Genomic DNA, 11,417 nt, shown 5'->3' with positions numbered 1-11,417 from the left:
CAGCGCGGATGCTCACAGAACCCAAGGCGGGGCTCGCAGGAAAGCCCTGAAGTTTTCTCTGCTGGGCCAGAGTTTACAGTGAGGACTGGAAATCACCCGTCCCCCAAAACCTGGGCTGAAGGAAATAAAAGTCGTCCACGGATTTAAAAGCAGAATAAAGGAACTTATGTGCAGGCTGGGAGGGGAGAGAGCTGCATTTAGGTTTCTGGTTCTCAAACTGCCGCTTGAGAAAATGAAGACCTATGTGGTCCTCGGAAATTCCAAGTTGGTAGATCCGGAGGGGGATCTGGAATCAGACTTATTTTAAACAAGGTCTTGGTTGATTCTGAGGCACGTGAATAGGGAAATGCTTCTTCCAGCCCCTCCCCCCACCGGGCCCCGCAGTTAGATTCTAAGAACCAAAAACTCTTCCTCCAGCCTTGCTTCCGCCCCAGGAAGCAGAGGGCCCGCTAAGGATCTACGAAATACCCACCGAGAATGTTCCTTCTTCTGTGGGGAACATAATTTAGAGCTGGTGTGACTTCCTTCAAAGACTGGAGTGACTTCACTAAAGGACACAGTAACAGCGGGTCCAGGCACAGCTTACAAACTGCTCGGGCGAGCGCCCACTCCCCTGTCCGCCCGCATCTGGCCTGAGGTGGACAGAGTCACCTGTGTTCACTGTGGGGCTCGAATGTGCAGGGGACAAGATGTAAAGAAGAGACTGGGAAAAGGAGGGCGGGAAGGAAGAAAGGGTTGAAGAAAGGAAGAGAGAAGATGAAAAAGGGTGGGAAAATCTACAGGGGAAATAAATTTTAAAATATATTTTTATTATTTCTAACTTATATTTAGTTCTTTTATTAAAATTTTACCATAACTGTTTGATCTCCCTCTGAATACATAAAAGATGGCTATCATAGTTATCGTTGGACTATCTGAGAGTAAGTTGCAAACCTTAGGACTCCTTACCTCCAGATGTGCAGGGTGTAGCTCTTAGCAACAAGAACAATGTGTTTTGTTTGTTTTGTTTACCTAACCAAAGTACAGATTCCAAAGAGAATAATAGTTTTAAAACCAACTTGGTTGGGGCATACTTTACATACAACCTATATTTCTTTTTTCTCTTGAATATTTTATATAGATCATTAGGTTTCCTTGAAGGTTTGGTAGGACTTAATCTCTAAAACATTCTGGATAAGGTTGAAGGGAAACAATTTTTATAACTGCTTTAACTTACTGACTTGTACTAAGTCTTTTCCATTGACATAAATTTCTTCAGTTTTAAGATTGTTTAAATCTCTCCTTTGCAGTGACATATCTCAGACAACAATGTTTTGTTCATAATTTTGTCTATTTTCTCTTTTTAAAATAACTATTTCAATTCAGTATTTTACTTGGTTTTCTTCTTATAAATCCTCAACTGATATTTTTTATTTATTTATTTACTTATTTTTGGCTGCATTGGGTCTTCATTGCTGCACGTGAGCTTTCTCTAGTTGCTGAGAGCGGGGGCTACTCTTCCTTGAGGTGCGCGGGCTTCTCGTGGTGGCTTCTTTTGTTGCGGAACATGGGCTCTAGGGGCGCAGGCTCAGTAGTTGTGGCGCACGGGCTTAGTTGCTCCGCGGCATGTGGGATCCCCCCGGACCGGGACACGAACCTGCGCCCCCCGCATCGGCAGGTGGACTCCCAACCACTGCGCCACCAGGGAAGCCCCAAAGTGATGCTTTTAAAGGTGAAGCCCAATGGAATATACTCAGCCATAAAAAAGAATAAAGTAATGTCATTTTCAGCAGCATGGATGGCCCTAGAGATTATCATACTAAGTGAAGTAAGGACAGAGAAAGACAAATACCATATGATATCACTAATATGTGGAATCTAATTTTAAAAAAAGATACAAATGAACTTATTTACAAAACAGAAACAGACTTACAGATATCAAAACAAACTTACAAGGCTTCCCTGGTGGCTCAGTGGTTGAGAATCTGCCTGCTAATGCAGGGGACATGGGTTCGAGCCCTGGTCTGGGAGGATCCCACATGCCGCAGAGCAACTAGGCCCGTGAGCCACAACTACTGAGCCTGCGCGTCTGGAGCCTGTGCTCCGCAACAAGAGAGGCCGCGATAGTGAGAGGCCCGTGCACCGCGATGAAGAGTGGCCCCCACTGGCCACAACTGGAGAAAGCCCTCGCACAGAAACAAAGACCCAACACAGCAAAAATAAATAAATTAATTAATAAACTCCTACCCCCAACATCTTCTTTAAAAAAAACAAAAAACAAAAAACAAACTTACAGTTACCAAAGGGGAAACGTGGCAGGGAGGGATAAATCAGGAGCGTGGGATGAACATACACACACTACTATGTATGAGATAGATAACCAACAAGGACCTACTGTATAGCACAGGGAACTCTATTCAATATTCTGTGATAACCTATATGAGAAAAGAATCTAAAAAAGAAAGAATATATGTATATGTATAACTGAATCACTTTGCTGTACACTTGAAACTAACACAACATTGTAAATCAACTATACTCCAATAAAATAAAAATATTTTTTAAAAAATCAAGAAGTCACACCATGTCCGTCTTCTGCTCAAAACTATCATAATTCCCATCTCCCTCAGAGCAAACGTCAAAACCCTCCCAGCATCCTCCAGGCCTTACATGGTCTGGCTGTACCTCTGATCCCATCTCAATTAATCTCTGCTCCTGCCATACTGGCCTCCTCACTTTAACTGGGACACACAGACATGCTTCTGCCCTGGTGCATTTGCCTGGAGGTTCCCTCTGCCTGGAAAGAACCTCCTCCAGACATCCTCAGGGATAATTCCTCATGTCCTTCAAATCTTTCCTCAAAGGTCACCTTCCCAGTGAGGCCCACCCTGACTGCCCTAGTAAAGCACCCATTTTCCCTGTCCCCGTACTCACACCCTGGATCACCTTCTCCACTGCATCTTTTCCATTGTACGTATCCCCTAGTAACAGAACACTTTCCTTATTTACTATGCTGACAGCACATAGTCAGTCTCTTCCCGCTAGAATACATGCTCCACAAGGTCAGCAATTTTTCTGTTTTAACTTCAGTGAAGTTTCCTAGATGCAAAACATTGTGTCATATATCTGGCACACAACCGGTATCAGCTGAGTGAATGTTCAATGTAAAGCACCTCCCTATTCTAGACAGCATCTTTACCAATGTGACCTAAGGCCAAACACTGTTTTGTGGCAGCTACAGCACATCTACTCACACTGACATCAGTGCTGCCGGTGTTTCTCTCACAAGTGCTATTCTCCCCTTCCCCCCAACCAACCCTCCTCCGCACTACCTCACACAAGTATATTTTTCTTTTCAGAAAACAATGATCCTTGACTTATGAGTCCTATTTTCCAACCAAATATAAACCTAAATTAGACTGTGCTTTATAAATCCACGAGTTTGTACTGGAGCCAGCACTGGGATTACTAGAGCTAAGGGCAGGGAGAGTGGGTAGGCGAGCAGAGCAGAATTCTGACAGGAACTTACCTAAGACGAGACATATGGTTTCCCGCCTTTCTGCTAATTCCAGAATCCGGATCCTTTGAGAAGGTTGGGGGAAATATGGAAAGAACAATCAAGCCCTAGAAGGAAGGCAGGAGCTAGTTGAACCTGAAAATCCATCTCTGGACACCACAGACTCTCCTGTGTGCAGTGGCAGCCTTGGGCCTTGTGGGGACCACGACAGGCCAAACGACTCCTCCAGCTGTCAGAGGTGGGGGACACCCAGAGGAGAATAAAACACAAACTCAGGCAAAATCCTCTAAAGAAACAACAAATAACACCCAAAAGATAGGGGCTGAGGACTGGACACAGGCCTGAGCCGAGGCTGACCTGGTGACTTCCTCTGAGATCACAGCTGCTGGTGGGACAAGGTTCTACTGAAGGGACAAGGACAAAGGAGCTGAGAAGATGTGACCAGGAGTGGCCACATCAAAGCCCACGATGCAGTGAGCACGGAGTGGGCACAGGCCGCGTCCACGCTCAGCTACTCACCGCCTCCTCCTGTCCCACCTGCAGCAGACAGAGCACAGCAAGCACACAGATTCTGGAAGGTTCTCAGCACTTCCATTTATTTTTCTCAAACTTTAAGAATCCTTTCCTTTATTATCCCATCAACGCCTCATGGCAGGAATTAGAAAAAACAAAATTCATATACAGATTTTATTTCCAACAGGCAGGACATTATTACTCAGTGGAACACGAAGTTAAGACAGGGATGGAGGTGGCCCAGCCCTGCTTCTGCTGGAACAGGCAAGTGGATCAGGGAAGAGAACACAGGTCAGGGTGGGGAGGGGTCGTGGTGGGCAGGGGTGGGCCAGTCTCCCCACCTCCTCACATTATGCTATGAGGAACACAGACACATTCAGATGCAGCTGCAGAAAGAGGAGTCACGGGATCTGAAGCCACAAAAGTGGGACCGTGCATCACTCAGTCCCACGAGGCTGCTGCCTCACACTGTGAAAGAAAATAATCATGGACAAATTCAGGTCAGTCATGTAAGTGCTGACCTTCCCAACAGCCCCCCACATGCTCAAATGTCCCATTCAAGGATCCCCACCACCCGGGGCATATCCTCCACCCCAACATCTCTCCCAGTCTAGGCCCTCCAGGGTCTCACCTTTAGGATCCGTGAGAGACACATCAGAGCCCTGGGCACTGTCACTGCCTGGGGAAGAACAAAACCAGGACGTGGTCAGAACCCACAGGAGAGAAACTAGAGAAGGAACTTTAGGAGGGTGAGCCCGCCCATGGCCTCCTGTCTGCACCCTCACAAGGGTCTGAGGAATCACACCCCCTCCACGCTTACTTGCAGCCTGAGCGTAGCTCCCTCCTTTTTCACCTGTCAGAAGAAAGCATCACGTGAGAGGCCAGGGAGAAGACTGAGTTGAGATCCTAGAGGAACCCCCTAGTCCTGGACCACAGAGAACTTTCCGGAACTGTAACCAAAAATCCAGGACAGGATCAGGAACATGAAAAAAGGAGATATGGGGGGACTGGACCAGCTGCCCTCCTGGGAGTCTGTCCTTAGCGGGACCATCTCCCTCAGACCTTCAAGTGCTGAGAAACGCCCTCAACTGGAATTATGAAGGTGAAAAATCTGTCTTTCATTTTCACAGGTACTTTACAAAAGGGTGTCAGTACTCAGCTCCAGACTCCACATGTGTGTGTAGGGTACTTTCCAATAACGAGGCAGGGAAACTTCCACCTGGGCTTGAACCCCCCAGTGAGACAAGAAAACTCAGATCCCTCCCTCCCTTCCCTACCTGAGTGCTTCTTCCTCCAGATCACAGCTCCAGCCACCACGGCGCCAGTGACCAAGAGAACCAGGCCAACAATGAGGCCCATGATGGGGACGGTGGGCTGAGGAGGTTCTGTGGAGGAAAGGGAAGGGGCCCTAACCTTAGGCTTGAATCCCGACCTTGCTGAACGTGTCCAGAAGGGTTCCTGCTTTATCTGAGAGGAAGCTCCACCCCTCACGTCCCTCCTTACCCCATCTCAGGGTGAGGGGCTCCTGGAGCCCCTTGTGCTGCACATGGCATGTGTATCTCTGCTCCTCTCCAGAAGGCACCACCAGGGCCGCCCACTTCTGGAAGGTTCCGTCCCCTGAAGGCCTGGTCTCCACAGACTCCATGTCCTGGGTCTGATCCTCCCCATCACGCTGCCAGGTCAGTGAGATCTCCTTAGGGTAGAAGCCCAGGGCCCAGCACCTCAGGGTGACCTCACGGTCAGAGATGGGGTGATGGGTCACATGTGTCTTTGGAGGGTCTGAGGAGGAAGAATCAGAAAATTCACACTTAGTGTTACCTTCATGGGCCACCGAAGCAGCATCATGTGACCATCCTGAGAATGGACAGCACAATGGGTTTGAAAATAACAAGCACAAACACCAGACACCAGCCTGGACTCCGGGGTCTGGGAATATCTCCCAGTCCTTGGAAAGTTCTATGATAAGGATGAAAGCCAAGGTAGGAGGCTCCATGTAAAGGGGAGAATACAGTGCAATGGTCCTGACTTTGGTGGAGGCTGAATGACTCAGAAAAGCTGGAGTCAGGCCTCCTAAGATGTTCTTAGGCTGAGAACAGGCCTTGACAGAGAAAGTCATGGTTCACAAGATGGAGGTCAAGGTCAAAGGGCGCCCCTGGTCAGTTATTTCAGGGATGGTTTCCTGCTTCTTCCCCAAAGAGACTGGATTCCTTCACTGTCTTTCAGAGAAGTGAGGCCACCGGCGAGTCACTGTCTTGTACAGAATATGAAAACCTGGGCGGATTCCTCCCTCTCCCGACAAGAAGTTGGGGCGGTGTTCCCACAGGGACCCCTTTTCCTCCCCTTGTGGGAAGCCAGCTCCTGCCCGAGGGGAGACCAGGGAGGCCCAGCGGCCCCTCGTACCTGCGCGCTGCAGCGTGTCCTTCCCGATCTCCAGGTATCTGAGGAGCGCCGCTACGCACGCCCCGTCCAGGTAGGCTCTGTGGCGCTCCGCAGCACCGGCCTTCTCAAACTTGCGCTTGGAGATCTGAGCCGCCGCGTCCGCCGCGGTCCAGGAGCTCAGGTCCTCGTTCAGGGCGATGTAATCGGCGCCGTCGTAGGCTAACTGTCTGTACCCGCGGAGGAGGCGACCGTCGGGCCCCACGTCGCAGCCGTACGTCTCCTGGAGGGTGTGAGACCCTGACTCCGCCCCGACCAGCCGCAGCGATTAAACCCAAACCGAAAATGAAACCGGGTAAAGTCCCGCCGTTTCCTCCCGAGTCGGGGGACCGGGCGGGTCCCGCAATGTTGGGGTGACCCTCGGACCCGGAGACTCGGGGCGACGCCGGCCCGTCCCTGGGGATGGGGGTCGTGACCCGGACCCGGGCCCGCGTCGCTCACCGGCCTCGCTCTGGTTGTAGTAGCCGCGCAGGATGTTCAGGTTCACTCGGTAAATCTGTGCGGCGTCCTTGGAGATCCGCGTCTCCTCTTCCCAGTACTCCGGCCCCTCCTGCTCCACCCACGGCGCCCGCGGCTCCTTCCTCGGATTCGGGGCGTCGCTGTCGAACCGCACGAACTGCGTGTCGTCCACGTAGCCGACGGCGATGAAGCGGGGCTCCCCGCGGCCGGGCCGGAACACCCCGGTGTGGAAATACCTCAGGGAGTGGGAGCCTGGGGTGGGGAGGGGTGAGACCCGGTCCGACACTCCTCCTGGCGCGGGTCCCCGGGTCCTAGGTGGTGGGGTCTGGGGCGGGGGACAAGGGGACTCGTGAGACAGAAAGGGGGCGGCGTGAGACCTGAATGGGTGAGAGGAGGGTGTAGGACACTGTAAGGGACAGGGGAGTGGTCAGACCTGGGCGGCGAGGTGAGGGTGTGGGCGGAGAGTTGCGGAATTGCTCCCTTCCCCCCACCCTGCCCCCCGGGTCTTGCGCCCCAGCCAGGCGGTCCCCTCGCTCCTCCCCGCAGAGGCCGTTCCCTCCCGACCCCGCACTCACCCGCCCAGGTCTCGGTCAGGGCCTGGGCCCCCGAGAGCAGCAGGAGGAGGGTTAGAGGCGCCATGACCTGCATCCTCGGAGTCTGGGGAGAACCTGAGTCCCCAGGTCGTTGGAGACTTCGTAACTGGGAACCGCGGGGACGCCAATTGGCTTCTAGAAACCGGACACGCAATGGGAGTGAGGACTGGTGCATCGTCATGAGTATCCAGTCAGGAGGGTTCGACACAGGCTGTGAGAGAGAAAGTGAAACTCAGGGGAGATAAAGAATCCCCAACACTGAGCGTCCCCGCCCCAGACACCGCCCTGAGAGAGACCCAGTGAGCCACACTCGAGTTCTGGGACGTTGCCCTGATCGCGCTCCTCCTGCACCGAATGCTCTTCGTCACACTGTCTCTCTGCCCAGGGGCTGTCTGAGGAAACCAAGAAGCCATGCCCAGATTGGGCTCAGCCAGCTTTTCCTCCAGTGTTCTTTTGAAACCATCGTGGCTGAACAGGACCATCTGCCTCTCACCCCTTATCTCTCACCCCTTGGACTCTTTTACAAGAAAACTCACCGGCCAGGGACCTTGATGCCAGAGAGTGAGGTATCTCTGGGAATGGAGGTGGAGGAACAGGGGTTTTGTGCTTTAAACCTGGAGAAGTTGTGCCTGAAAACACCAGATAGAGATTCCCATATGGATCGGAGAGTTTCCTTTGTGTTTGTTAACTATAGGGGGGAGCACAATCTTGATGATCCGCAAACATCAGGAATCTAATCTGTGAAACTGATTTTGGCCCTTACCAATACAGAAATGTGCCTAAAGAGCACTGCCAATCATACTCACAAAGCTCCTAAATTTTACTTTCCCAAACCATGTGTCAGTGTCTCCTGTGTTGTTGTGTTTTAAAATTGCCTTCATTCCATATCCCTGAGTTTGTGTGGGTTGAAGAGGAGCAGAAAAATACCACCCCAAAATATACCATTCTGGCATATTGATTATTTTGAACTGAAGTTATGATGAAATAAAATTTATATTTTGGGGCTTCCCTGGTGGTGCAGTGGTTGAGAGTCCGCCTGCCAATACAGGGGACACAGGTTCGTGCCCCGGTCCGGAAAGATCCCACATCCCGCGGAGCGGCTGGGCCCGTGGGCTATGGCCGCTGGGCCTGCGTGTCCAGAGCCTGTGCTCCACAACGGGAGAGGCCACAACAGTGAGAGGCCCACGTACCGCAAAAAAACAAACAAACCAAATGACATGTTTAATATCTTATAACTTAGAGCAAACAAAAATTAAAGTACAAGAATTTATTTTCCTCCTGAGACACTATATTAGTTACCTACTGCTGCAAAATAAATTATTCAAAACTTAGCTGCTCAAAACAACAAACATTTATTATCTCCCAGAGTGTTTCTGGCTCTGGGCCTCTCTAAAGGAGACAATCAAGTTGTCAGCCAGGGCTGCATCATCTGATGGCTTGACTAGAGCTGCAGGATTCACATGAAACATGGCTCACTTGTACGGCTCTTGGAAGAGGGCCTCAATTTGCAGCCACATGGACCTTTCCATAGGGCTGCTTATGACATGGCAGCTGGCTTCCCCCAGAGCAAGTGATCTGAGCAAGAGAGCAACAAAGATGGAAGCTGAAGTGAGTTTTATGTCCTAGACCCAGCGTCATACACCATCACATCAGCCTTACTCTATCAGATAGAAGTGAATCATTAAATGCAGCCCACACTCAGGAGGAGAAAATTAAGCTCCACCTTTGGAAGGGAGGAGCATCAAAGCATTCCTGTATGTGCTAAAACCAAAATTAAAATTAAATATTCTTGGGCTTCCCTGGTGGCGCAGTGGTTGGGAGTCCGCATGCTGATGCAGGGGACGCGGGCTTGTGCCCCAGTCCGGAAGGATACCACATGCCGTGGGGCGGCTGGGCCCGTGGGCCATGGCCGCTGGGCCTGCGTGTCCAGAGCCTGTGCTCCGCGATGGGAGGGGCCACAGCAGTGAGAGGCCCGTGTACCGCAAAAAAAAAAAAAAAAAATTAAATATTCTTTCAGGATTTTAAAAATCAAATACTGGAGTATATGGTATATACACTTTAACCATACTAGATAATGCTATTTTGAGTTCCAAAGTGCTAGTACCCAACACAACATTGTAAATCAATTCAGTAAAAACATAAATTTTTTAAAAAGTGCTAGTACCAACTTAAGCTTTTACCAGAAATGTGTAAGAGTTCATGGAGCTGATGTGTTTACTCTGAAAATGAAACAAACTCAGCTTGGGGCTTCCCTGCTGGTCCAGTGGTTAAGCATCCACCTTCCAATGCAGGGGACGCGGGTTCAATCCCTGGCTGGGAACTAGGATCCCACATGCCACAGGGCAAGTGAGCACGCTGCAACTACTGAGCCTGTGCCACAACTAGAGAGCCCACACACTGCAACTACTGAGCCCTCACGCTCTGGAGCCCACGTGCCACAACTAGTGAGAAGGCTGCGTGCCACAACAAAGAGCCCGCATGCCACAACTAAGACACGACGCAGCCAGATAAATAAATAAATATTTTTTAAAAAGAAACAAACAAACTCAGCTTAAGGAAAGGAAATAGGAGTTGAAAGTCACTTCCTTGTTTGCAGAATCACCCAGGCATTTTCTTTTCTTCCTTTATTTTACTTTTATTCCATATACCTTGGCATTATAATTTTAGCATATACAGATAATGCTTCCTTTCAGTTTTCAGTATAACCACATAGTATATTATTTTATATGTTTGAAACATCCGATAATAAGAATAAAGGAAGGAGAGGAGAGAAGGAAGAAAGCAAGGGGGAAGGAGAAAAGACAAAAGAAAACAAAAGTAAAAGAATGAAGAGGGGAAAAAAGGAAAAAAAAAGAAGAGGAAGAGAGGAATTGGAAATGAGTATAAATAACATTTTCAAGGTGAAAGGAGAGAAAACAGATTTAGGCAATACCTATAGAATAATAGAGACTTAAGAGAGCTTTGTTAGTTATCTACTGCTGTGTATCAAACTACTTCTAAACCTTAGCAGCTTAAAACAACAAACAGCTATAGTTAGTCAGACAGAGAAAGACAAATATCATATGATATCACTTATATGTGGAATCTTAAGAAAATGATACAAATGAGCTAATGTACAAAACAGAAATAGACTCACGACATAGAAAACAAACTTCCAGTTACCAAAGGCAAAAGTGGGTGGGAGGAGATATAAATTAGGAGTTTGGAATTAATATATACACACTACTATATATAAAATAGGTAAACAATGATCTAATAGATAGCACAAGGAATTATATTCAATATCTTGTAATAACCTGTAATAGAAAAGAATCTGAAAAGAATATATATCAATATATATGTATTTACTGAATCACTTTGCTGTACACTTGAAACTAACACAGCATTGTAACTTAACTACACTTCAATTTTAAAAAAAACAAACATCTATCACCTCAAAGAGATAATACGAAACAAGCAAAATGGAACAGATGCTGGTAGGAGAAGTTGGATAAAGAGAAGGATTTTACAAGATGGAATAAGTAAATAGGTTGTTGGTATACAGATGGAAATTATTTTTAGTCCCAGTCCTCCAATAAACAAATGCCAAAATAGGATTAAACTCAGCAGAATTTTATTAAACATCTGTCAGAGAATATGGAGAGGGAACCAGAAAAGATGAGAGAGCCAGCAGACCGAGATGCAACTCTGATCGCAAGTCATCGACAGGACAGCTTTCCTGGACTCTCCAAGACCACCAAAAACAATCTAAGCGAAGTTAAGCAAGGCCAGAGGGAGTCCTCAAGTCACAGTTGGTCATCAGAGGAGTCCCATGTCTCCCAGGAATGAGCCTCCCATAGTGTCCCTGCTGTGACCAGTTACTGTCTGGGAACAGCCCACGGGAAGCAGGGCCTCTGCACAAACGCTGCCATAGATTTCAG

General features: G+C 48.7%; 1 protein-coding gene across 4 annotated transcripts; it reads right to left on the bottom strand.

Moving 5' to 3' along the window:
• Positions 1 to 212: 212 nt before the first annotated feature.
• Positions 213 to 7,617, bottom strand: LOC103085165 (BOLA class I histocompatibility antigen, alpha chain BL3-7-like). Of its 4 annotated transcripts, XM_007459588.1 has the most exons (8): positions 7,480 to 7,617; positions 6,887 to 7,156; positions 6,410 to 6,685; positions 5,513 to 5,788; positions 5,287 to 5,394; positions 4,830 to 4,862; positions 4,641 to 4,688; positions 4,101 to 4,477 (listed from the first exon to the last, which is right to left on the bottom strand). In XM_007459588.1, the coding sequence occupies exons 1-8, from the start codon at positions 7,550 to 7,552 to the stop codon at positions 4,473 to 4,475; spliced, it is 1,089 nt and encodes a 362-aa protein (XP_007459650.1). In that variant the 5' UTR covers positions 7,553 to 7,617; the 3' UTR covers positions 4,101 to 4,472. The 4 variants fall into 4 exon arrangements, with proteins under 4 accessions (XP_007459652.1, XP_007459653.1, XP_007459650.1 ...); XM_007459589.1 differs by lacking the exon at positions 4,830 to 4,862 and having other exon boundaries at positions 4,212 to 4,477; positions 7,480 to 7,552; XM_007459590.1 differs by lacking the exons at positions 4,101 to 4,477; positions 4,641 to 4,688; positions 4,830 to 4,862 and adding an exon at positions 213 to 250 and having other exon boundaries at positions 7,480 to 7,552.
• Positions 7,618 to 11,417: the final 3,800 nt, after the last annotated feature.

Source organism: Lipotes vexillifer, unplaced genomic scaffold, assembly GCF_000442215.2.
Source record: "Lipotes vexillifer unplaced genomic scaffold, Lipotes_vexillifer_v1.1 scaffold862, whole genome shotgun sequence".
Lineage (NCBI taxonomy): Eukaryota > Metazoa > Chordata > Mammalia > Artiodactyla > Lipotidae > Lipotes > Lipotes vexillifer.
This window is presented reverse-complemented; position numbering and strand designations above follow the sequence as displayed.

What these genes read in the sequence shown, in the direction of transcription:
- LOC103085165 (XM_007459588.1), bottom strand. Translation starts at nt 7,552, where the DNA reads ATGCAGGTCATGGCGCCTCTAACCCTCCTCCTGCTGCTCTCGGGGGCC. An exon ending in GGACACGCTGCAGCGCGCAG is followed by an intron (nt 5,789 to 6,409) that starts GTACGAGGGGCC and finishes CTTCCTCCTCAG; the next exon opens with ACCCTCCAAAGACACATGTG. An exon ending in CTGGAGGAAGAAGCACTCAG is followed by an intron (nt 4,863 to 5,286) that starts GTAGGGAAGGGA and finishes TTCTTCTGACAG; the next exon opens with GTGAAAAAGGAGGGAGCTAC.